The sequence below is a fragment of the Erythrolamprus reginae genome, chromosome 3, assembly GCF_031021105.1.
Source record: "Erythrolamprus reginae isolate rEryReg1 chromosome 3, rEryReg1.hap1, whole genome shotgun sequence".
NCBI classification, from domain to species: Eukaryota; Metazoa; Chordata; class Lepidosauria; order Squamata; family Dipsadidae; genus Erythrolamprus; species Erythrolamprus reginae.
In genome coordinates, this window is record NC_091952.1 from 89,800,292 (window position 1) to 89,826,414 (window position 26,123).

At 38.6% G+C, this 26,123-nt stretch overlaps 2 protein-coding genes across 2 annotated transcripts in view; one reads left to right on the forward strand and one right to left on the reverse strand.

Annotated features, from left to right (window-relative positions):
• The window catches only part of TNNI3K (TNNI3 interacting kinase), a 297,450-nt gene that overhangs the window by 231,941 nt on the left and 39,386 nt on the right, over window positions 1-26,123 (forward strand). Inside the window, exon 22 of the mRNA XM_070746161.1 lies at window positions 18,965-19,024. Coding sequence (XP_070602262.1) covers window positions 18,965-19,024 — 60 coding nt within the window. The remainder of the gene's footprint in view (window positions 1-18,964; window positions 19,025-26,123) is intronic.
• On the reverse strand, window positions 2,922-16,620 carry LRRC53 (leucine rich repeat containing 53). The gene is made up of 3 exons (XM_070744238.1): window positions 16,530-16,620; window positions 6,525-7,198; window positions 2,922-2,999 (listed from the first exon to the last, which is right to left on the reverse strand). The coding sequence occupies exons 1-3, from the start codon at window positions 16,618-16,620 to the stop codon at window positions 2,922-2,924; spliced, it is 843 nt and encodes a 280-aa protein (XP_070600339.1).

The following is a 26,123-nucleotide window of genomic DNA, read 5'->3' on the forward strand; positions in this document are numbered from 1 at the left end:
GGTTTCTGAAAGTCAAGGCCATCTGCTTGCCTAAAAGGAGCCGAAGAAAGGCAACGGTGTTTTTCTTTTGATTCCTTTTGCGGAGAATTGTGATGAAAGACTTCAGCAACTGAAGTGCCCCTCTTAAGCTTTTTAGAACTCAACAATGTAGAGGTATTATTTGTTTCATTTGGTGCAATATTTGGTGAGTGGCCAGATGAAGGGGAGATAATGGGAACAGTACTTCTTGAAGTTCTATTTACTGAGAATGTAGCTGGAGCAGTTGGAGGTTTTAAATGTTTGGTTGACGAGGAAGCCTTGATAATATTCAAGGCAGGCATATTGTGAAAAGAAGCAGGAGTGGGTATTTCTCCATCCTTGTTGTTTTCTTCAGGCGCTTCCTCAACCGTTGCTTTGTTAGAAATACCATCTTTGCCGTTTTCTAACCTCTCTTGGGTTGAACATTCTGAATTCTTTTTTCTTTTCCTCTTTTTCTCTTCCATTTGGGAAGTAGGTAGCAATCTCATGGGTTGAGAGTGGGAGGGTTGCTCTAAGCTTTTTTGATCATGAAGTTCCTCCGGCTGGATTTTTCCTTTCCTGAAAAGATGTAGATTTAATTGTACAGTCAATGAATTTGGTCTTTTCGTTTTTATTTCATACCTTTGAATTGGCTCACTCTCTTGTTCCCTAGGAGGACCCATAAGAGGAGAAGATGGCTGTCTTTCTTTAAATTTTGCTTCTGAATCACTAAGCGATTTTGCCCAAGTAGGAGATTGGCTTCCTTGAGTCTGGTCATGCCATTGTTTGTTCTGAGGTAATATTTTTCCACTTAAACCACCAATTGTCTCATTTGCTCTTTTTATGGTTGCCAGTTCCGGCGTGTAAAACCGAACCTGCTTGGGCTTCTTGCTTTTCTTGATTGCTGGTGATAAACATATATTTGCAGCATTCATATGGCAGCCAGCTGATCTTATGCCCTTATCATCACCCTGTTCTGCCTCCAATCTTACAGTTTTGCCAGGGTTCTCTTCCATTACTTTTGGGCAATTTGGATTTTTATCACAGCGTATGTTTTTAGAGATAAGGAAGTGCTCTAGTTGTGGAGAAATATTCCTGCTCCTTGCTAAGAATTGACATTGTGATCTATGGTGTTCTAATTCCGCTTGCACACAATGTCCCTTGGACTTTTCTGTTGTCGATGACAAGGCTGTAATTAGGTGCCTTTGCTTGTAAGGCTTGAAGCAGTCATCACACTTGGTCTGAGAAAGAGACTGACATGACTCATTTGCTAAATGTTCCCCGAGCTTCTCCGGTACCAAAGCACAGACAGGCCTTGAACATCCTCCTTGCCGCATGTCACTTCTGATTCCTGCTAAATAGCAAATGTTGAAACTTAACACATGTAGAGGCAGTTTTCATACACTGATTAAGCAGATGTTTGGAGCACCTTCAGCAATGATGCCCACCCCCACAAAAATATCTTATCTCGAACAACTGGCTCTTCCTCTGCAAAATATAATTATCCGAAGAAGTGCTGTCTCTAACATTCATTCAGAGGGAATATTTCTTTAACATCTGAAATGAATGCTTGGTATTTTATAAAATTGACCTTCACCAGAAGTAATTATCATGTATAGCATGGTTCTCCAACTCCCGGGCACAGGCCACTACCATACCATGAAGATTTTGGAATTGGGCCACAGAAGAAGTGAGCAAGCATATGCATACATGCACATTTCCACTCATGCAAGTACACACACACACACATTCTCACTTGTGAGAGCAGCAGGCAAGCATAGGTGCACATGCATGCTATTTATATGAGCACAAATGGAACTGTGCCTGTGTGTATGCACTTGCCTACCGCACATGCGGATCCATCCCCTCTTCCCCACACCCAGTCCACAAAGCTGAAAAGGGAAACTGTAATGTATAGGCTCTGTAAGATAACAATATGATAACTTCTGGATATAAAAGAAGTTATCCAGTTTGCTATTATTCATTTAATATTATGATGGCAAAAATCAAATGAGTCTCTGAACTGTCTGTTCTCCACTCCATTTTTCTGCCCACCATATATTTTTCTTCTCTTCTATATTTCTGAGCATTTTCCCCTCCCTTCCTTCCATTTTTTCTTACTTCAATCAACCATGTCCAAATTTTCATTGTTCCCTTTTTATACCAATTTGTGCCAGAGATTTATTGCGTTTTGTCCTTCCCCTTCATCTTTATTATCTATCTATCTATCTATCTATCTATCTATCTATCTATCTATCTATCTATCTATCTATCTATCTATCTATCTATCCATCCATCCATCCATCCATCCATCTATCTATCTATCTATCTAAACTTATTAAATTCATTTATCACCCACCTGACTGCAAAGCGACTCAATTATCAGTCATCACCTCCACGGATATGATTGAGAGCTATTACCCCCAATTGAATGTGCTTTTCTTTCTTCCTCTGACTTCATCTCAAACTTTCTGTGCCAGAAAGCTGTCCTTTCCATGAAACTACCTCTATCTTTGTGGTATTGTTATCACAGTTCCAAAATCAAAGAAGACGGATGAATTAATATATTATGTGCATCTACTGTATTCCACATCTCTGTAGTAAACTTTATATCTGTGTAGCTAGTAACAATGTATTTAGTTCCACAGATCAAAATTATTGTGCTGTTTCAGGTAGGCTATAGAGGCATGGGATTTAATTACATTTCTGATTAACTTCTCTTGTTCAAATATTCTTGGATCCAAGACCCATAGGCTCCACTTTCATTTTGATGTTGCAATATGTTATGTCTAGGACAATGATGGCGAACCTATGGCATGAGTGCCACAGGTGGCATGCGAAGCCATATCTGCTGGCACGCAAGCCGTTTCCCTAACTCAGCTCCAACATGCATGTGTATGCTGGCCAGTTGATTTTTGGCTTGCTCAGAGGATCTGGGAGAGCATTTTCGGCTTCTGGAGAGTCTCCAAAGAGATGGGGGAGGGCATTTTTGCCTCTGCAGCCTGGAGAGGGCAAAAAATGGACCTACTGGACCCACCAGAATTTGGAAAATGGGCTGTTTCAGGCCTCCTGAGGGCCACTGGGGGCAGGGGAGGCCATTTTTGCCATCCTCAGGCATTTAATTATGGGTGTGGGCACTCGTGCATGTGTGATAGCACACGCACATGTGCTTTCGGCACCTGAGGAAAAAAAGGTTCGCAGTCACTGGTCTAGGACAACATGCAATGAAGGGGTTTTTGTTTGTTTTTGTTTTTTCATTTTCTCTTTCTGAAAGCTTACTTACCCCGATTGAAAGTTGTATCATCTTTTAATCTTGCATTTAATGAATCTTCCACAAATTGCCCAGAGTTTTCTGAATGTAGAACCCTTTGGAAATGTTTTTGCAGCGGTGATTCTGTTTTATGAGGTACGTCTATATTCTGAGAAGCATCTTGAGGGAAAGATTGGAGCAGTTTACATTTAAAGCATAAGAAATGCTTGTTTTTTGTTGGTTCATTTTTACTTTGAATGCTTCCAAATGGGTTTTTGGGGCCTGTGTACTTACACTCTGGCTTTATTGTTTCTTGATAACTATTTTCCTGTAAATGTGGCATTTCTTTTGCAGCACCCAGGTTTGACATAAATTTTAATTCATTTTCCAAAGTTAAGTGGCAGTTACAGTACCTCTTTGTGAGGTAATTTCTTGGCTCATGATCACATTGGGATCGGCAACAACAATTTTCTGATGAGTGTCCGTTTGCTTTGTCAGACTGAAATTTCCTGTTAAAGAAGGCTAAAGCTAGGCAAGTAAGACCAGCACCTCCTGTAACAAATAGAAAGTTTATCAAGATTTTACAGTAAGAGAAGTAAAAGTTAGACATTGAAATACAGCTGTAATAAAAATAACATAACTTATTTGATTATCTTGCAATATGGGATTGTTGAATGTAGAAGAAAAGGAGAGTTGCCTAGGGATCCAATTAAATCCCCTCATATTTTTATGACTATATATGTCAATGATTTTGCATAGAATATTTTTCAAGAATTAAATGAAATCTATAATGCATAAACTGTATGGCGATGGAACAGTCTCCCACCCTGCTAATTTTAAACAATTTTTATACAATACAATACATTCTAATCAATTTGAGTTTATGTGTAGTTTCCAATAATGTGCAAGTAAGGTTGTGAAGTAAATAATACAAGCCAAAAGGAATGAAACCTGGGATGTGTTGAAGTGTCTAGGGAACTTCAGCTTTTTTATGTATATAGATGGTTTGCTATTTCAAATAAAGAGCTACTAAACTAACACTTTTATTTGACTCCAGAAGGGAGAAAAATGTCATTTATCAATTCTTTCGGCATCCTCATAGCTTTTTTATCTTGGCCGTCTCTCTTCCATGCGCGATGTATGCTTAATATTTCTTAGTTTGTGAAATGAAATAAGATCAGAGCCTAAGATGGTATAGCTTCAGGCAATGATATAGCTTCAGGCAAGCATTTCGATTCCAAAATATAGATATAATTTTAGCAGGGTTTTTTTTAAGGACGGAGATTACTATATTGTCAGCTGAGCAGTGCTGAGGGTCATATCAAAGAAGCAACTAATCCAGCATTCCAAAATAATGAAATATATTCTATACCAGGCACAAGAGAGGGCTCTGCTCAATAGGCATATGACAGTTGATTCCTGTAGTATGTTGGAAACCAACAGTTGCAAATATCTTGTTCAGACAAGTGGATTACATGAACAACTATAATGTGAACAGTGTAACACACAAGATCAGACTGTGAATTCTCCTACTCAGCTTATGAAATGAGAAATTGTAACTCAAAAGAGTAAGAAAACAAATCCATAGTGTTGACTGCATTGAAATAGACTAGGATAGCACTATTTTGGCCTTGTTCTGGCCTCATCAGCTAGCCATACCCTTACTGGGATTTGATCCAGGGGCTTCTGCCCTGTAAGGCAGAGAATTAACCTCTAGACCACCAGATCTGATCCCTTCAGCTTTGTACCAGGGAGGGGCTATATGTTTTTTTCTGTTGGTTGGGCCCAGAGGCAAAAAGGAGCTGTGACGTTCCTTCAATATACCAGGGTGATCCAACAGAAAAAAACATATAGCCCCTCTCTGGTACAAAGTCTGCCTTAATTTTAAAAATTCAGCAAAAAACATGTGATACACACACAAGACTAGGATAGATCTATTTCGGCCTTATTTTGGCCTCATCAGCTAGCCATACCTACTGGGACTTGAACCTGCAACCTTTGCCTTGTAAGGCAGAGAATTATCCTCTAGGCTACAATATCCAATCCTTTCAGCTCTGCATATATATATATTTAGTGGGCTCCCAACAACATTTTAACAATACTTTATTTGCATGGAGCTATTTCAATTGATATTTGGAAACCTTAAAATAAACTGCACTAGTAGGTTACAAATACACCTTAACAATGGAAAAACAGAAATATTGGATGGAAGTGAATCTACACAGTATAAACCAATGCTAGCTGTAGACAACTTGTTGCCTCAGCAGCAATGCCTAGGGGGAGGGTAGAGGTCTCCGAAAAGCCAAAATGGCAAGGCTGGCTTTGCTGTCAAAGGCAAAAGCTGACACGTTGCAAAATTGCAGACTCCAGGATCATCTATCTCTCTATGGCAGAGCTGCCAAACTCACAGCCTGCAGGCCGGAGGCGTATGCACTGGTAACGTCCAAGCCCACTTTAGCAAAGTTGGGGGGGGGCTCATGATATGTCATGTGTCGATGCCATGATGACACGAGTTTGACACCCCCGCTTGTTGAGCCAAAATGGATCGCCTAGATTTTTCTTGGATAATACATTTATGGCCATTTGCAGCAAATTGCTTTTTTTTTTCTACATACAAAGAGTATTAAATGCTTGGAACAAACTTCCAGCAGACGTGGTTGGTAAATCCACAGTAACTGAATTTAAACATGCCTGGGATAAACATATATCCATCCTAAGATAAAATACAAAAAATAGTATAAGGGCAGACTAGATAGATCATGAGGTCTTTTTCTGCCATCAGTCTTCTATGTTTCTATGTTATCCACAAAAAAGCAAAGATAATTTAGAGCACTGTATGCGAGAGGGAACTCTAGAAGTGGCAGCTACTTTTCTAGTAAATTCATGTTATGAGATTAATTATTCTCCCCAATCCTGAATTGCCATTTTCTGAACGGCAAGTCCTCCCATCAAATTTCCCTAAATGCAAATAGATTGTGCAAAAGCTGCTTTAGCATCTGAATAAAAATCAGCTTAGAGAAGATCGATCATTGTCAGATTCTACATCCGGCTCTATGATTTTTTTTTACTCCATAAATGGTGAAGAATGCCAATATAAACATAAAACTAGGGACTGAGCAAGCAACACCTTGTTAAGAGAATCATTACCTAAAAAGGAGAACAGCGCTACCAATGCAATGTCTCGCCCATATTTCTTTCTCCCTTTTTTAAAAATTCTGGATGGTTGCTTCAGTGCAGACTTACAGTTGATCTTTGTGAGTTGAAGCAGATTTGTTACCGATGGGTTTTCAGAAGCTGTGCAGTTCATGTTTTCAGGATTTCTGAGTATTTTTGAGGAATTCACATATTGTCTGAGAAAGGAAGCTAGATCATAAAGGTTGCATGTGCAGTTCCACCAATTCTGGTCCAGGCTAAGAAGTTTTAATTGACCAAGTGGAGAAAATGTGTCAGGGATGAGAGCTAGCCTGTTCCTAGAAAGGTCTATTTCCATCAGTTGAGGTAGGCCATGGAAGGCTCTCTTTGCAAGGGAGTTAATGAAATTGTTTGATAGATCCAGGATTCTGAGGTTGCCAAGATTTGCCATCTCAAAGCTGTCGACATTGATGCTGGTAAGCTGATTTCCATTTAAATGGAGTCTAATAAGAGCCTTCGTGTTCTTGAACCAGGTGCCATGAATGGTACTTAAAACGTTGTTGCTTAGCACCAGCACCTGAAGCTTGTGAAGTTCGTGAAATGTGCTGTATGTGATAGAAAAGCTTGATATTTGGTTCTGATCCAGCAGCAAAGTCTTCAGTGTTCTAAGTCCAAGGAAGGCATCATCATTAAATGCTTTAATCCCATTAGTGCTAAGGCTTAGGAAAGTTGCATTAAGTAGGAAAGAGAGGTTAAACCCTTCTACTGAAGTGATACTTCCATCAGTAATAATTAAAGCTTGGGTAGATAGTGGAGCAGCTATGAGAAAAGAAGAGAAGCATAATTAAATTTCTATATGTGTACAAAGTTGTAATTCACATCCTCTTCTTTAATACTAGTCATTTCTTGCAAGTTAAAGGAAGATGAGAAAAAGATACTAGCAGAGTTGAGAAATAAAGAAATATAGAATGTGAGATTTAAGTCAGGTTTGGAATAATTTATGAATAAATGCCCACTTCACCATATACAAATGAGCAAGATGGTCAAATAAGTGCCTATCAACATTCAGTATGTTAGTATGCCATAATTATAAAAATGCTGTGTTTTTAAAATATGATATTTCTACTCCTTACATCTTTTTTGGGGAAATGCAGTACAATGTAAAAAAAAATACCCCAAACTATAGAATTAATAAAACGAAGTCCAAAATTTGTATTTGCTATGTAATCTGGACAGTATACAGAGGCCAATAAAAGCACAGTAAAATAGATCACATAAATAATCAATTTTTCAAATCAAATAATTTTTATAACCCCTTTTCATCTTATTTTAAAGAGGGAAATGCAAGGAAATTTATAGTTATACTCCTCAGATCATGGGTGGAAAAATTGACATTGAGACAACTATGGGAGCTATTAAAATGATGAATGAAAGATTATTTATAATGTGCCCAAATCAACAAGAAGTAATAACACATTTCAGTGAAAATTTGAAAGGACCTTACTGAAATGAAAGATTCTAGCAATGTGACATTATAGAGGGGTTTGGGTCACAAAGGAAGAGTCTTGCTAAATAATAACATTGTATATTCAGTGTGTTTGGAATTCTTATTTGAATTTCAACTACTTGCAGAAAAGCAGAATTTTCATCTGTGTTCAGGAGCGTTGGCCTTGAACTAGTTCAAATTATCTATTTTCAGTTTTACAATCTTATACCAAATGTTTTACATCGGGAATGAGAGTTGTGACGTGTAGATGTTAGAAAAGTGGATTTTCTTTTCATAAAAAATGTTTCCACTATCCAGTTATTGAGACAGATGTCTAAAATCAGGGTATTGCACAGGTTTATTTCTTGTTAATGATTTTATTGTGTGTCTAACATTACTGGCAGCACATTTGAGAACATATTCTGGATGGATGTCCTTTATATCTCCGCATTTTCCCTTAAGGTGGGATTATAATTGACCTTACCGTATTTCATAGAAAGGGGTGAGTGATGATTCTTATTCTTTTTTATATCTTTGCCTTATACAACCTATTACAAGCAGAAAGGTTTTATGGACATAATATCTAGAATGCCTTATGATCTTTCAGTTTGGCTGTGGAACGAATTTGGTTGAGACCTTTGTTGCCTTCATGAGTTGATTGCACAGTTTGTTTGTTTATTTGTTTGTTTGTTTGTTTGTTTGTTTATTTATTTATTCCAATACAAGTTGAAAGTTAAAGAGAATAAAAACATGTAGTAGTAAATACCAGGGAAGGGATAGAAGAAGAGATATGAGAATAGAATACATCAATGAAGAGTAGAGGAAAGGATATATGAATGGGAGAAAAGATATATAAAATATAACAGAGACAATTGGACAGGGGACAGAAGGCACACTAGTGCACTTATGCTCGCTCCTTACTGACCTCTAAGGAATCTGAAGAGGTCAACCGTGGAAAGTCTAAGGGAAAAATGTTGGGAGTTGACACCACGGAGTCTGGTAATAAGTTCCACACTTCAACAACTCGATTGCTAAAGTCATATTTTTTACAGAAGTTTGGAGCAGTTGATATTAAGTTTGAACCTAGACTTTCCCAATAAATAAATCACAGACACCAAAAGTACATTGCTATCAAAGTCTTCTGGGATAATATTGTCTTTATGTTGGCAGATATATTTCCATACCAATGGGGAAATCTTGTAAAAAAAATCCCTTAACATTACCATAATATATCCAGGGCAGACAAACATTATGGCTGTAGTAGACCAATTTCCTAATCAGTGTGGGCTCACTCTACTATGCCAATGGCAACTCTTCATTCAACCTCTCTCGGCTGAATAACATGGTCAATCAATCTTCCCTTTCAGGATTGATGCACCACCAGTCCTCTTTTGGCTTCTTAGTAGTTCAGACCCTGCCTTAGATTCATCAAAACCTTCATGCAACATTCATTCTTTACCCATGAATTCATAATTCCTTTCACTGTGTTCCAACATGACCTATTTGTTCAGAAAACAGAAAACCATCTGTTCTACCAGGCATCTCAAGTTGATGCATTGCTTATTACAATCATTTGGTGGAGGGGGTGACGGGCTGTAATATTTTAAAAAGTCCCCCTTTTCTTGTGGATGTGAGAAACCATCAATGCTTTCATTCAAGCATAGGACAAGCAGGCACCATACAAGCTTCCCACATGCTGTTTGATGACCCCACCTCGATCCTGACCTGACGCTCTCAAGCATTCCCAGAAAGGCCCCTCTCCTGTGTAGCAATGGCATTTGAGCTCCCCCACCAATTTGCTGCTACTAATGTTTATCTGTGCTGGGAGGAGGTCATGTGCCGTTTTCCCTTTACAATATGGATTTTATTTGTCTCAGGTAAAAAGTAATAAACTTGACGGAGGGCGAGGCATGCTGTTTGCTTATTGATGCCTTGAAGGATTTCCCCTGGGTTTCTCATTAATGCATTAGAGAATGGTTCCTTGCTGGGATGTGTATTGCTTTCAATCATGTCCTCTGGAGGATAGATTAGCTGAGTTTTAGCCTGCGTATCACACAGGTGCAAGCATGATGGATGGATGATAGAGTGCTACTGTTGAATGAGTAACCATTTTAGCAAGCCAAACAGTGGTTTTTACAGTGAGTTAACAGCACTGTTTTTTGTGATGTTCCTTTATCATATAACCAAGTTTGGACTCTGAGATCTACAGGAGCATGAAGGAAACTTGTAGTAAAACTAAGCCTCTCTTACATCTGCCAATTGTTTCTTAGAACAGATAAGGTGATTCCCTTTTCCACAATTCAAGTATTATAGGCTTTAAAGAAACAATTATTTAACGCTATAGAAGTATTAGCAGAATGCACGGCCCTCTGAAATAACGAAAATAATTTGATTGATTGCTGATGCAAGACTTGAATTCCAGCATGTTAGTGAATTAGGCCCAAAGACTTAATTGCAGTATTTTCTAGATGAATAGTGTTACCTAATATAATTCACAGTCCAGTCAGAAAGCTTAAAGCAAAGCCTTTAGACAAATGATTAATTAAATAACAGCTATTAGTTATTACTAATTAACTATTATTTGTGACAAAAGTATGGTACAAGCAATCAAACTACATAAGAAATCGAGCTACAAAATGCAGCTGGTTATTCATTTAAATAAACCCTCCAAAATCATCCACAAATGTGACTAATATTGTCTCATTTCTATAGTCTGGCCTCAATCTTGAGTAAAAAATGGCCCAAATAATCCATTTCATCCCAGGCCCTCTCTAGCTTACCACCCTCTTGATCTAGTAGTTGTCTGAATTCTTTTTGCAACCAAGTATGATACATCCAGAGGTGATATTCAGCAGGTTCGCACTGGTTCGCACGAACCATTGGTGGAAATTTGGCCAAGGTCATCGAACTTGTAGTGATGTCTGTCTGGCCACGCCCCCAAACTGGTCCCCCCAGTTGCTGGTCCCTCACCCTATCTGCTATGTTCAGCACCATCATATTCTTTGCGCAATCGCATCCCATTGCCTTGCAAGTCCAATGGGATGCACATTTGCAAAGAACATGGCAGCAACGGCAGGGCAGCAGTTGTTTCCATCACTTCTGGTACTTTTCAGCAGCCTGGGAGGCTTCTTTACCAGCCGCTTTCCAGCTGCAGTGGCTGTCTGTAAACCACTGAAAACTCCGGTTAGCTTGCCTTCCTAACACTGGATCAGCCACCATGGAAGGTAAGCAGCCCAGAGAAAGAGGAAGTGAGGCTAGGGCCGCTAAAGTAGGGAAAACTGGGCAGCTGGTGAAGGGAGGGCCGGTGTAGACAGGTGGAAATTCCAAAAACTTTCCTACCTTTTCCTGTGGTCATGGCTAGATAGGGGGATCATGTGACTGAGTGGCCGGGGCATGAGTGACATTAAGTTGACCATGTCCACTCAGTCACATGCCCCCCCCCACCTAGTCACACCCACCAAACTGGCAGCAAATTTTTTTGAAACCCACTACTGGATACATCTACCCATCCAACAACCTGTGGAATAAATTGGAAATAGTAAAAGGGCACACAGGAGCAAACCTCACCAGACTGGCCTCCAAAGAGATTTCATGGTGGTGAGATAAACAGTTCTAACAAGAAGCCAAAAGTCATGTGTTAATTAATTTCAATTGTCACTGTGTATACATGAGATTAGCTCCCTTCGTGTAGTCCCCCCAACCCAATACAACAATTATTAAACTCTTCTATTAAAGCTGGGATAATATTTTGTGTGTGTTGTGTGTGTATTATTAAAGATGTGATAAAGAAAATGTAAGTTGGCAGGGCTGGGGGAGTCTGTTTACATTTTGTGGTTATATATCTATTTGTTATAGAGTTGGGCTTTTTTTAAAAGTAAAATGAATCACTACTTTTTACAGAATATTCCTCTTTCTTTTGCCATGTCTTCCTTTCTTATATTATTTGGTGTGTCTGTTTCATATTTTACTGTATCTAATCTATTTATTATCTTTCATTCTCACCTTGCCTTGCTCTATGATCTGAATAGCATTCTCCATCTTGCAATTGTTCTTTGTCTTGAATTATATTTCTATACTTAGCAATTTGTTCAGTACAGTTTTACAAGCTTAAAGCAAAGCTTTACAAGATGCTATTCACTTTTTGCAAACATATACATATACATGTTCTGTCGCGAAAGATGTGCACAATTGTTGTGGGGGGGGGTTGTCAATTCATGTTACGTTAACTCCAGTAATGGTCTAGACATGTCCTTTATAGTTTATTTCTGTTCTGTTGGGCTCTCTGGTATGAGCCTCCTGAAAATTCAAGGGTACAAATTTCAGACAGTTTGAAAATTCAAAACAATGTTCTTTATCACAAAATTCAAAAGAAACAAAGCACCCTTTTTGTATTGCAAAGAGCACTCGACCCAAAACAACCTTGTAGGCTGTACAATTCCCTTAATCAGTCCTTAAGTACTTAGCTAGCAGCTGTGAAGAAACGTCACAGCCCTCCTTCCAATGAAGTGAGACACACACTTTGCTCTGCTTTGGTTTCAAAGGCATGAAAAATCAACAAAGTCTGGAAAACAGCAAAGCATGGTCTTGAAGAACTGCGATCAGATAATCTTCCACAATGGCCAAACCTGTATCAGCAGCTCTAATTACTAGAGCCCCACCCAAACACAGGTGGCCTCTCTTATCTCCTGTAATATGTCCTCATTTGGTCTCTTCTACGCATAACTCTGCGCCTGCGTGGGTCCAAGACTTCCACATCCGAATCGACCGAAGATAATGGAAATTGGCTTCCTGGGCTGTGTGCCAAGCCTCTCTCTTCCAAGTCACTCCCACCTTCTTCTTCGTCCAAGGAAACTGCACTACCTGATTCTGTCGGCAATAAAAGAGGCCTATGACATGTTGATGTTTCCCCTGCATCCACCTCCACATTCCTTGGGGCAGGAGCTGGGCCAGAGCCAACCACAACACCTTCCCATTGTTTTTTGCAATGGTTTGCCATTACCTGCTTCTTAGGGCTGATAGAGAGTGACTGGCCCAAAGTCACTCAGCTGGTTTGTGTACCTTTGGTGGTTCTAGAATTCAAAGTTTTCCAGTTTCTAGCCAGATGCCTTAACCATTAGACTGGCTCTACTATCAAATTGGCTGTACTATTTAGCTATCAAGTGTAGTCTAGAAGTTATTCCTATCACACTCCGAAAGTTTTCTAGCAATCTCTGATTTTATGAAGCAATCCTAGAGGAAAAAAGCAATAACAATTTTGCATGCTTCTTGGCATGACCAATCAAGATGATATAGAATACTTTCAATATTGCTTTGAATTGCCTTTCAAGCACAATCTTGAATAAGAACTCACAAATGTTAAGAGCAGGTAAAGAAAAATTTTACATTATTCCCTGGAAACCAGTGACTTTCACACAGCTTTCAATTACAGTGTGGTTTAATTAAATTGGTGTCAATTCTTCCACGTACAACGTTCAAAGTCAGGGAATTCATCTTAGGAAGTGCAAGTTTAATTTGTATTGATTTTGATTAGCGTTTAAAATCATTGGGTTCTTCCATCTTCGCAGCAAAATTAGCTTTTCATTAAGACTAAAGCAAGCACAATGGTGGCCATGGGTAAGGGCTTGTCTCATATAAGTGTTCCGTGAATGCTCCAACATGCTTAAAGAAGATTTGTTTCTATTTCAAGAAATTAACATGCCAATGGCCCCCTAGGCCATTGATTACTGCCCTGTTAATTCTACAAATGTAAAGAATGACTCAAGTAGAAAATGTGTTCTTATATAGCAGGTAAATCTTTACAGACAAAACAACTGCCTCTTCCTCTTTGTGGTCCTAATATTAGAGATTTGTCATTAAATATTAGATATAAAACAAAGTTGTAAAAGACATTTTAATAAAAGGGGCTTTCTCTGCAAGACTTCAGTTATTCTGATCAATTCATAGACTGGCTTGAAAAACCTGCATAGTTTTCTTCTTAGTGCTTTTCTAGTGAAGTGATCCCTTTTAATGGATTCCATCTTAAAAGACATGTATTGAATGTATTTTGTACAAATTGTTCATCTATGTGCTTTGCTAGAGGGACCTAAAGAAGAATGTAAATTATACCCAACCATCAATGTTGCCTTGGCTTATTGAATCATTTATAAGGATTTCTCATCTGTGCCTATTAACACAGAATGTTTTTTAATCGATATGCCTGGTTCCTTCATGTTTCTGGCTGTCATATGTCAACATGATCTGAATGCCATATAGACGTTGAATTAATTATCTAAGTCTAACAGGCAACTTACATTTCTTCCTGGACAACATTTGATTCTGATAGATCCCATATACAAAAATAGTGATTTCTGACTCTCAAAATGGGTGAGCAGTGTGGTCGGGCAGTAGGAAAAGCAAGTAGGATGCTTGGCTGCATAGCTAGAGGTATAACAAGCAGGAAGAGGGAGATTGTGATCTTATATAGAGCGCTGGTGAGACCACATTTGGAATACTGTATTCAGTTCTGGAGACCTCACCTACAAAAAGATATTGACAAAATTGAACGGGTCCAAAGACGGGCTACAAGAATGGTGGAAGGTCTTAAGCATAAAACGTATCAGGAAAGACTTAATGAACTCAATCTGTATAGTCTGGAGGACAGAAGAAAAAGGGGGGACATGATCAAAATAGTTAAATATGTTAAAGGGTTAAATAGGTTCAGGAGGGAAGTGTTTTTAAAAGGAAAGTGAACACAAGAACAAGGGGACACAATCTGAAGTTAGTTGGGGGAAAGATCAAAAGCAACGTGAGGAAATATTATTTCACTGAAAGTGTAGTAGATCCTTGGAACAAGCTTCCAGCAGACGTGGTTGGTAAATCCACAGTAAATTAATTTAAACATGCCTGGGATAAACATATATCCATCCTAAGATAAAACACAGGAAATAGTATAAGGGCAGACTAGATGGACCATGAGGTTTTTTTCTGCCGTCAGTCTTCTATGTTTCTATGTTTCTATGTTTCTATGTTTCAAAGATGCCCAGTATTTGACTGCATTAAGTCCAGGGGTGGACTACTGCCCAGATGGGGGGAATGCAGTGCGGTAGCAAAAATGGAGCGAAGTTCCTCGTGGTGCAGCATATAACTCCAAATGCAGCCATCAGATTAAGCCCAGCCAAGTTATTAATAGGACGCCAGCTCTGTTCTGTATTAGATAGATATTGAACCCTAATTACTTCAACCAGTGATAACAACCCATCCAAAAACAAACCAGGTCATTTAAAATAAATGACCAGGTGTTTGCTAAGAACTTTTCCAAGAGGTCCCTATGGCTAATCGTAGAAGTCAAAGGTCCTAGGTCCTATGTGATAGCATTAGCCAATGGTAGAAAATGGCGGCAGGACATTGATCAACTGCACAGCCGCCAACCCACAAACACAGATTACCAAAATTCCCCAAATAATGATTTCCCTACAGCTGAGTGAAACCTGAGAGCAATGGAACACTACTTGACAACCCAGGGCTCCAGTGATGTCAGGACCCTAAACCAGTTCCAGTAAGACCCATGATCCCACCCAATAGCTTCCAGGAGCTTCCATGGGCAGAGCCAGAGATGACAGCAGACCCAATTTTCCTGGGTGAAGCCAACTCCCCTACTGAATTGCGCAGATCCACTAGGATTCTTAAATACCCCACCTACCTATGGGACTATGTATGCTAGCGTTGGATCAAACTAAGAGGGGAAGGGTGTTAAGTATTGAGAGTACATAGTTTATTCCAAGGTCTGCTGTTCAAGTGGGAAAATGGAGACTGCTGGATCTTACACATTGTTACAATAAAGAGTTGTTTGTCTTAAGCCTGTCTCAAGCTTCTTCAATCCCTCACTATTTAACATATTTAACATAGGCAAAAAGAGAACACAATGACCTTCTTGAGTGCTTTATGGACAGAGAGGGGGAAATCTAAACTATAAAAATAAATGCATAATGGCAAGGCATTATTAATTAACTACTACTTTAACCACTATTAAGCTACATTTTTTCCCTGCTAATTTTCCCTCCACTCAAGAGTCAGTCCACAAACCAAACCCTACTTTAAATGTATTAATCAGGTGTCTGATTAAATTGTTGACTTAGGCAAGCAATAGTAATGAACACAGCCACTGTATCTTTTTAGCATTTCTACAGATCATTTAGCATCAAGAGGTGGGAGGAGAAGAGAAAGGCATCCTTTCAGAATTATAATGCACTTTATGATGCTAATCTGTATCAGTGCTACATCACTTAATCTTGCTAATGCTGAAAGATTCCTTGGCGGGGTTATAAGGCAATTGATAGCTCATTCAGCCAGTGGACAGCTTGAACTTTGCACAAAATGTGGACAAAACTTATTAAAATGATCTATTTTGTTTTTTCTTAAAGTGTTTGGCTGAGTGAAATGACTGTTCTCGGTAACAAAGGTTTTCAATTACCTCTGAAGGGCTTGGAATAGTTTGGATAAGGCCCCAAGGCAATGAGAAATGAAACAATGCTATCACTCTTCAGTCAAAATGTGAAAGGCTAGCTCTCTGAAAATTTACCTCGCAGCAGCAGGCATAAGAAGTAGTCAATACAATTACAGCCGGGCTGGGTAAATTTACAGTACAGAATAAATATGAGTTTTCTTTAAAATGTCTGACTTGGTTACCTAGTATATATGTTAACCCTTGGCACAGAGTAACGTCTTCAGAGCATACCATGCATGAAGAGGGGCACGGGGCTATTAAGTGAATCAGCATAGCAAGTAGAATGAGCAGGGCACCTGGAAGGGAAACAGAAAGAACAAATAAATATATTGTGGGGCTCACATATTTTTATTATTCTGATCATTATATCCCTGCAGCTCTACAATGAAAATTAATCACAACATTTATTTTAAAAGGTACTTTTTTTAAAAAAAAAGAATAGAATAGAATTGTATTGGCCAAATGTGATTGGACACACAAGGAATTTGTCTTGGTGCATTTGCTCTCAGCGTACATAAAATAAAATATACATTTGTCAAGAATCATGTGGTACGACACTTAATGATTGTCATAGGGGTCAAATAAGCAATGAAGAAGCAATATTAATAAAAAATCTTAGGATATAAGCAACAAGTTACAGTCATACAGTCAACATGGGAGGAAATGGGTGATAGGAATGATGAGAAAAACTAGTAGAATAGAAGTGCAGATTTAGTAGAAAGTCTGACAGTGTTGAGGGAATTATTTGTTTAGTAGAGTGATGGCGTTCGGAAAAATACTGTTCTTGTGTCTAGTTGTCTTGGTGTGCAGGAGATATTAATCAGTTCAGCCAGGTAAACGTGACTATGTGTTTCCATTTGGAATGTCTTAAATGACAACCAGACTAGACGATAAAAAAACAGAGTCAAATTCTAGACGTGAACCTATCACATTTCCATTTATGTAAGCTTTGAACTATGAATATGTAAAACATTCTTTCACTTACGGGTGGATATCCACCTATTTCGCATTAAGAGAAACAATATATGACAGTTAAAGTATGCTATTTCCCCTCCCTTCACTGAAAAAAAAGCTTCAGGAGCCGAAATAAATATTTAATAAAGTATATTTTATTTATTTTAAATTATTTTTATTTATTAAATTTATGTGCGGCTTATCTCATATCTAAGCAAATCTAGTTGGTTTTAACATTCATTAAGGTGCTATCAAATTTTAGACAGAAAAATAGTTTAAATGATGAAAAAAATATTTTTATTTACAAAGGAATTACATAGAGCGCAGATTCAAGTAGACCATTGAAACTGAGCAAATAGTTTTAAAACATAAGGGGGAAAAACCGATAAGCCAATGAGTTTATTTACCCAAAATTCTTTTCCTTAAATATAGGTGCTTTTCAAGTCGCCAGGCTTCAGAAGTCTGGAGGCTTTGGTGAGGTCTGTACGCATGTGTCTGGGGCAGTATAGGGTGAAGACAAAACCCTACTACAGGACCTTTTACAATGTCACATACTGAAAGTTTCTTATAGCTATCTATTTTGCCGAATGGTACTTTGTTTTAAAATCAGTTCAGTCAACAGCCATCATCAGATGTTGTGTCTATGAAATCCATATGCTAAAATATATAGAATTGTTTTATTTTGTCTTCCTTGAATCTGCTACCAATCCATTTCATTAGAGGATGCCCAATGTTAGGATTATAACAGCAGGAGCACAATATTTCTGTACTTCTTTTATACAATATGTAATTTTTAACCCCTTTTCCTATCCCTATCTCAAACATCATTGTTGGATCTTCAAACATGACACTTCAATCTTACTTTATAGATGTTCCAATTTCTGATTGCTGCTTTCTTAACTTTTTCCAAATCTTACATATTATTTTTGAAATGGAGGAACAAGAATGGTACACTACAATGCTATACCATAAATTTTCTCTGTTCCTATCCCTTTATTTTCCTTCAATTTTCTAATTATCACCAGTACACAGAATTTCCCCTTTTCAGCCACTTATACAAAGAAAATTGATATTTTCAAGGGCTTATTTCTAAATCCTATATCGCAAAGTGTTATAGACAACTGAGACTCATCCATATGTGTAAAATTACACTGTTATGGCTATTTGTTTGAATGTGTATTTTATATTCTCATTTTCTTTCAGGTCACTATCACCGTGGATCTTGTAAAACAATTTTTTTCAGTAGTTTGAACTGAAAGATAGATCATTTAGTGAAGTTCACAGAAATATACATCCCACCATAATCACTAAAAAGTTCCTATGGAAAATTATGGTCTATTCTAAGTCATGTAGGATAAGACTATAGAGTTGATGGGAACAAAAGAATCAACCAAAATGGTATTGGATTATAAAGCAGGAAAGTCTACTCTCTTTTGCTTTATTCTCATATAATTCAGGGTAACAATTTCACCCACCCAATTTCCCAGGGACTTGCAAATGCCTTCAGAAAAGACAAGATAAGAAGAATATTTTTTTTAATTTCTTTAACCTAAGCTGCCTTGAGAGCCAAGCATATAGTCTTCAAAGTTATAAATATCTGCTTGCAAAATGTGAAAAGTATTGTCACAGCATTCATATTGTTATTGTTTTGCTGCATTTGTAGGGAAGACCTGAGTTTTCTGAAGTAGTGTCCAAATTAGAAGAATGTCTGTGCAACATAGAGGTAAGAACAAAATTTGTTTGCTACTAAATGTGGGTGGCTAATTTTGAACAATAAACAATTATTCATTGATAGCTTACTGAAAAAAGTCAGATATACTTTTGAGATATTCTACTCTGTTTTCTTTGGAACCTAAGCTATTTGTTTTCTTTGCAAACTAAGCAATTTGATGAAAAAGAAGTATAATAAATGCTATAACAAAGGGGGAACGAGCTAGGTCATCATAATTGGCAATACCTAAAACCCTCATTATTTCTCTTGGCTGAAAACTCTGAAAATTGAAGGCAGTTTGGAAAACAATTCTCTAATGAATTTAACAATCTTATTTTTTTAAAATCCCTTTATCATTGTAAAAACCTACATAGCCTTTTAACATCAACAATTAGGAAAATGAGTGTATACTATACACCCTAGGTATCCATATTGTATATTTTCCCTGCTGATTATAATGATATTATTTTCGAGCAGGAAAAAACCAGCCAATCAGAATGTGCCCTTCTTGTACAATATCTAATTCCTCTGCTGATCTATTTTTTATTTTATTTTTGTTATTTATTTATTTTTGTCCAATACACATTAATACAAAATGAAGGTTATAGAGGATATAGTAGAGAAGAAATACAAGATATAGGAGAGACTATAGGACAGGGGACGGAAGGCACTCTAGTCCGCTTATGTACGCCCCTTACTGACCTCTTAGGAATCTGGAGAGTCTAAGGGTAAAATGTTGGGGGTTAGGGGATGATACTACAGAGTCCGGTAATGAGTTCCACGCTTTGACAACCCGATTACTAAAGTCATATTTTTTACAGCCAAGTTTGGAGAGGTTAATATTAAGCTTGAATCTGTTGTGTGCTCTTGTGTTGTTGTAGCCAATAGGTGATCAGGTACTGGCCAGCAGTAGAAATCCTTGCGCTTTTCAGTTTTACTTAAAAAGTTCCTTTATTTTCTCCATGGAAAGAAAGGGCTTTTTTAGGCAAATGGGAGAGAGTCTTATTGATCCACTTTCTGCCATATCTCCACAAGACAACTCTCTATTTATGTAATGCCTCTTCGCTCAGTCTGTCACACTACCATTAGACTGGAAGACCAGGTAAAAGGAGCTGAATCAAACTTTGATCCAATGGTTTCATATAGTCATATTATACAATGCCATCAGTCCTGTTGTGTGACTTGCTGCTACAAATGAAAACTCTCTATTAGCAACACCCCCCCCCAAAAAAAAAAACCCTAATAACAGCAACACAGCAAAAGAGGACCAAGAATGGGAGACCAGTTATAGTTAAGGATGTTCTCTCTGAGATCAAAATGCTCAACAAATGGACATAATTCCCTCTCTGGTTATATCCCAAGAAATCAACAGGCAGCCAGAATAACAATAACTAATAACGAATGGTAATGACCTTTAAAGCCCTATATGGCATTGGGCCAGAATACATCTGGAACCGCCTTCTACCGCATGAATCCCAGTGGCCGATAAGGTCCCATCGACCAAACAATGTCGTTTGGCGGGCCCCAGGGGAAGAGCCTTCTATGTGGCGCGGCCCCCACCCTCCTTGTCTTTTGCAAATTACTCAGAACCCATTTTTATCATCAGGCATGGGGAATTAAGATATACTTTCCCCCTAGGCCATTACAAGTTATGCATGGTATGTTTATGTGTATGTTTGGTTTTATAATGAGGGTTTTTAGTTATTTTATTAATTGGATTGTTACATGTTGTTTTTTTAATCATTGTTGTTAGCCGCCCCGAGTCTGCGGAGAGGGGTGGCATACAAATCCAAATAATAATAATAATAATAATAATAATAATAATAATAATAATAATAACAACAACAACTGTCACAAGACTGAGGTAGCAAAATTCAGCTATACTAGGGGAGGGGGATCTAACTCATGCATTTTATACCTATTTAAGTTTCTGCCTTCTCTTCAGCAACAACTTTATGGAAAAGCATACTAAAATAATTAGATCAAGTGATGATCAAATTTGTCTTTTGTCTTCAACTCTCTGTAGAAAATCATTCTGAACCAAAGTCTCAAGAAATAGAACAGACACATCTATAATTTATGCTACAGCATGATGACTAAACTATTTTACATTTACCTCAGTCTTCATCCTTATAACTACTGAAGAGTTTGGATTAACATTGTAGCGTGGACATGAGTACATGAGCAAAAAGTTTTTCCACAGCTAATCCCTAGACCACACCGAAGCTCCTTGCTAAATAAGCTTAATTATCCAAATGTGATTAATGTAATTTAATTAGCACAAGCAAGGTATATTTGCATCTCTTCAGGAGAGCTTACAGGCAATTTAATTCAAAGTATTCCAGTTTTTTAAAATATTGTACGCAGTATCTTAATGATGTTGCTTTCAGGATTACACTATGAAAGAATCCAAATATTAGAGTTAATGAACTAGAATTAATCAGCAATACCATCAAAGTGCCAAGCCCTGTGGTGCCATAGTCACTTCTTCCACACCACTGGAGCATTCTCAGCACTGCAGGTCATAAAGCAGAAGTCCTAAGCATGGAAATAGCAAAAACCATAGAGCCTCTGATTGTTATTGTTCTGTCGGGCTCTCTGGTAGACTCCTCCCAAAAATTCAGAGCTACAAATTTCAGACATACACACATTTGAAAATTCAAAACAATGTTCTTTATAATGAAAATTCACTTAAACCAAACCTCTTTTGGTATAGCAAAGAGCACTTGTCTCCAAACAAACTGGTAATTTGTACAAGTCCCTTATCAGTTCTGTGATAATTAGCTTGCAGCTGTGAGGTAATTCACAGTCCTTCTTCTTTCACAAAGTGAAACACACTTTGCCCTGGTTTAGTTTCAAAGTGGGAAAAAATCAGCACACAAAAGGTCCAAGTCAGTAAAGCAGTCATGAAACACAACGATCAGATAATCCTCCACAATGGCCAAACCCACAGGCTGCTATTTATAGCAGCCTCACTAATTACCACAGCCCCACCCAACCACAGGTGGCCTCATTTTCTTTGATAATAATCTCTCAGTTGTTGTTGCCTATGCATTGCTCTCCGCATGCATGGTTGTATCATTAACTCTTGTTCTGAATCCAAGGAGGAGCTAGATAATTGATCTCCTTCTGAGCTGTCTGCCACACTCTCCTCCTCCGTGTCACTCATGTCTTCTTGGTCAGAGGATCCTTCATCAGCAGATTCCACCGGGACAAAACAGGCCTGCAGCATGTGGATGTCTCCCCCACATCCACAGTCCTTGGGGCAGGAGCTGGGCCAGAGCTAACCACAACAGTTATTACAGCATTTAATGATATAAGAAGCACAGTAAGCTTTTTTTAAAAAAACTGGTGTATTTCAAGGTACTGTCTTTAACTTTCTATCTAGAGTGTGGTGGAATGTTGTTCTGTGTAGCCGGATCAATTATTAGAAAACAAACCTACACACACTGGAAACATTGATCAAAGCAAAAGGATTATTATTTATAAAAAGTCGAGCAAGAAATAAGTGAATTCTCAGGCATTTCATCCTGACAGCATTCCCGTCTAAGGAGCATAGATAACAGTCTGGGATGCAAGCCAGCTAGAGTCATAAATCTTCCCTAATGAGGTGTCTCTGGTATTTTTCACTTCACTCACTATTCAGGGCTTTATCAGCTTCTGTAAAATCAGGAATCAAAATCCATGGAATCAGAAGCAGTCTCTCGAGGCACATCTTCATGATGAATGTTGCTTGACACACCTGTTCTCCCATTAGCCTATTCTATATATATTGACAATGTGTAGCTAAATATCCCATAGATCAAGTCAATGTCTAGAACCCCTTCTAGAGAAATATTCATGCCTGGCTCTCATCCTTCTAACCCTCACATCTAAAAGAGGGTCTTCAAAGTCCCCACTATCCTCTGACTCAGACACTAACATAACAGGGGGTGATATAGCTGGTTCTTCCGTTCCTAACTCTCCATCACTCTCAGACTCAGACTCAGATACAATGCCCTGTGATGCCAGTACTCCTCCATCTCCTGGTCCTCAAAATCCGTGACCAGCTGCGCCGAATGTGGACCACTCACAACAAATGTAATATGGATTCCCAGGACAGCGGTGCTGCATGTCAGAGGAACAAGAGACAGCAAAGTTTAGATAGTTTGGTTGGGAGACAGATAGTCCAGATAGCTCCTCTCTAGAATTCTCTGAGTATATCTTTAATGATGTAAAATGTTGCTCTAGTTCAGGAGTGTCAAACCCATGACGTCACATCGTAAAGTAACATATTGTGACTGTTTCCCCTTTGCTAAACTGGGGGGAGACGTGGCCAGCATGTGACACATCCAGCCTGAGATTTACACCCCTGCTCTAGTTGGACAAGATTTCTGTCTATAGGTGAGGAAGAATAAAACAAATGGCTCAAAAGTAACCTTGCGTTTTTTCCTCCTTTTTGGAGCCTGACATCAGCTCCTTAATTTCCTAATTTCGGACATGTAGAACTCGGACCCTATTTTCTTGTGTAAGGCAAGACTAGAATTCATGTGGTTCCCATTTATATCCTGGTAACTTTAACTGCTACACCAAACTTCCTTCCTTCAAAGGCCTTAATATACTTTTATGGTGGCTCATTGGTTAGAATGCAGTACTGCAGGCTAATTCTGCCAACTGCCAGCAGGCTCAATTCCCACTGGCTCAAGGTTGACTCAGCCTTCTCTCTTTCCATGAGTGGTAAAATGAGGACCCAGATTGTTGGGGATAATATGCTGACTCTGTAAACCACTTAGAGAGGGCTGTAAAACACTGTAAAGTGGTATGTAAGTCTAGGTTCTACTGCTATTACTATTATTCTTGATTTTGAAACCCAAGCTTTGCTATTTCATCAGGGGAAAGGATATCTTTCACCAGGGCAAAGGGAAGGGGGAAAAATAGATTGAATATTTTCTAAAATAAATAGTTGAGCTTTCCAAACTTGACTTAGTGTATGAATGATAAATATTGTGCACTGTAAGCATGTTCAATTTTACCAATCAGTTCCTAGAAGTACCAGCTGTATAGGTGCATTACAAAAAGTTTCCAAAGTATTTCAACATTCTTAACTGGAAAGGTTAAAATGCTTGCTCCCAGTATCCATTTTATTTTCAAAGATCTATAAGCAGCAAGTGCAAAGGTGGGTTCCTCCCCATTTGGACCAGTTTTATAAAACAGGTAGTAACTTGGCAGCTTGGGTCGCTGGAACAGGCAATGACCCAGGCCTTCCACACCCCCAGGGCAGTTCTCTCAGTAACTCCATAGGCACCGCCATCTTGTTTTTTGCTTCTGCACATGAGCAGAAGCTTTTTAAAAGTAATGTTCAGGCCCATGGCACACAATGCATGTGCCCCTGCACAGCACATCCCTGAGCAAACCAGCAGTGGGAGAATGCAGAACCGACCCCTGAGCAGGTGATAATACAGGGGTAGGCAATTCATTTTCCCAAAGAACCACATGAACAACTGGGACTTTTGTGGAGGACTGGACCCATAGCTGGGTCCCAAGGGGCAGATGTGGATTGGATGCTGTAAAATACTCAGGTCACATTGGTTATGACATATAAAGTCCTTCATGGCATCGGACCAGAATATAGATTTGTTATGAACTGTTTTCTATTGTTGTTGTGAGCCGCCCCGAGTCTACGGAGAGGGGCGGCATACAAATCTAATAAGTAAGTAAGTAAGTAAGTAAGTAAGTAAGTAAGTAAGTAAGTAAGTAAGTAAGTAAGTGAGGATGGAAATACTTTTGAGAGGGTTCAGTGAAGCAATATTTCACTTTTAACTGCCAGCTCAAAAAGCGCTCCCTATTCTAATATATTGACAACTGTTCATCTGAATTCTAGTCCAGGAAGGGAGCTTGTATACATTTCAAGGCAAAATAAGAGCAATATTTAGCTAGCCAGGCATTATGTTAACAAAAGAATGCAAGATGGAGTTCCAATGTCACATAAAGGGGTGTTAAGCAGAATCTTAGTCAGTCATGTGGACTGAGGCATGAAGATCCTTTGGATTTGTGTACTCCTTTTCTTTTCAGAAAAAGAAATGTGACTTTTGATATTGCTTCTAAAAAAATAAATGTTGTGTCGTGGTGTAGCAGTTTTATGCTACTTCTTGGTCATTATTTGTTGTCTACATTTGAGACTCTTCCTTCTGTTATGCAAGCATAATAATTAAATTATCCATTATTGCCACCCTACAGAATCTTTGTAGGAAAGGGGCTGTGTTCAATGATTTTCCTGTTCACACAGTCATATCTTTGACATTGAGTGGATTTTTTTAAACAAAATTAAAATAAACAGGTTTTCACTAAGAAGTTATCTTTTTAATAAAAAAATGTGCAAATTACAACTCTGCCCTGTGGATGGAATAGTAAATGATATCAGTTGCAATGAAAAGAAAATTGATCTATTCATGCTGAAGTGTAATTATCTGGAGGTTTGTGGTCATGTATGTATGTATTATCTAGACCAGTGTTTCCCAACCTTGTTAACTTGAAGCTATCTGGACATCAACTCCCAGAATTCCCCAGCCAGCATTGGGAAACACTGATCTAGACTAAAACTATATACAGTAATACCTCATGATACGAACTTAATTGGTGCAAGGAGGAGGTTCGTAACACGAAAGGTTCGTAAGACGAAACATTGTTTCCCATAGGAAACAATGTAACGCCAATTAATTCGTGCAACCAAAAAAAAAAACCCGCAAAAAAATTGGCAACATCCAGGAAGGCCAATGGAAATTCTCCCATCTGCAGCGTCATCGGTCTCCGGGCAGACTCTCCCTCGACTTGAATTCACTTCAGCCTCCGGAACCCGGAACCCGGAAGTTTGGCAAAAGTTCAGCGTTTGGAGGCTCCTGGGAAGCCGCCCGGCTGTTTTAAAAGGTGACCGCCGGGCTGGGGGGCTTCCCAGCAACCTCCTGAACCCCGAACTTTTGCTGAATTTCCGGGTTCGCGGTTCAGGAAGCTGAAGTTGCTTCATGGCTGAAGTCAAGGGAGAATCTGCCCGGAGACCGATGACGCTGCAGATGGGAGAATTTCCATGGGCCAATGGAAATTCTCCCATCTGCAGCGTCATCGGTCTCCGGGCAGA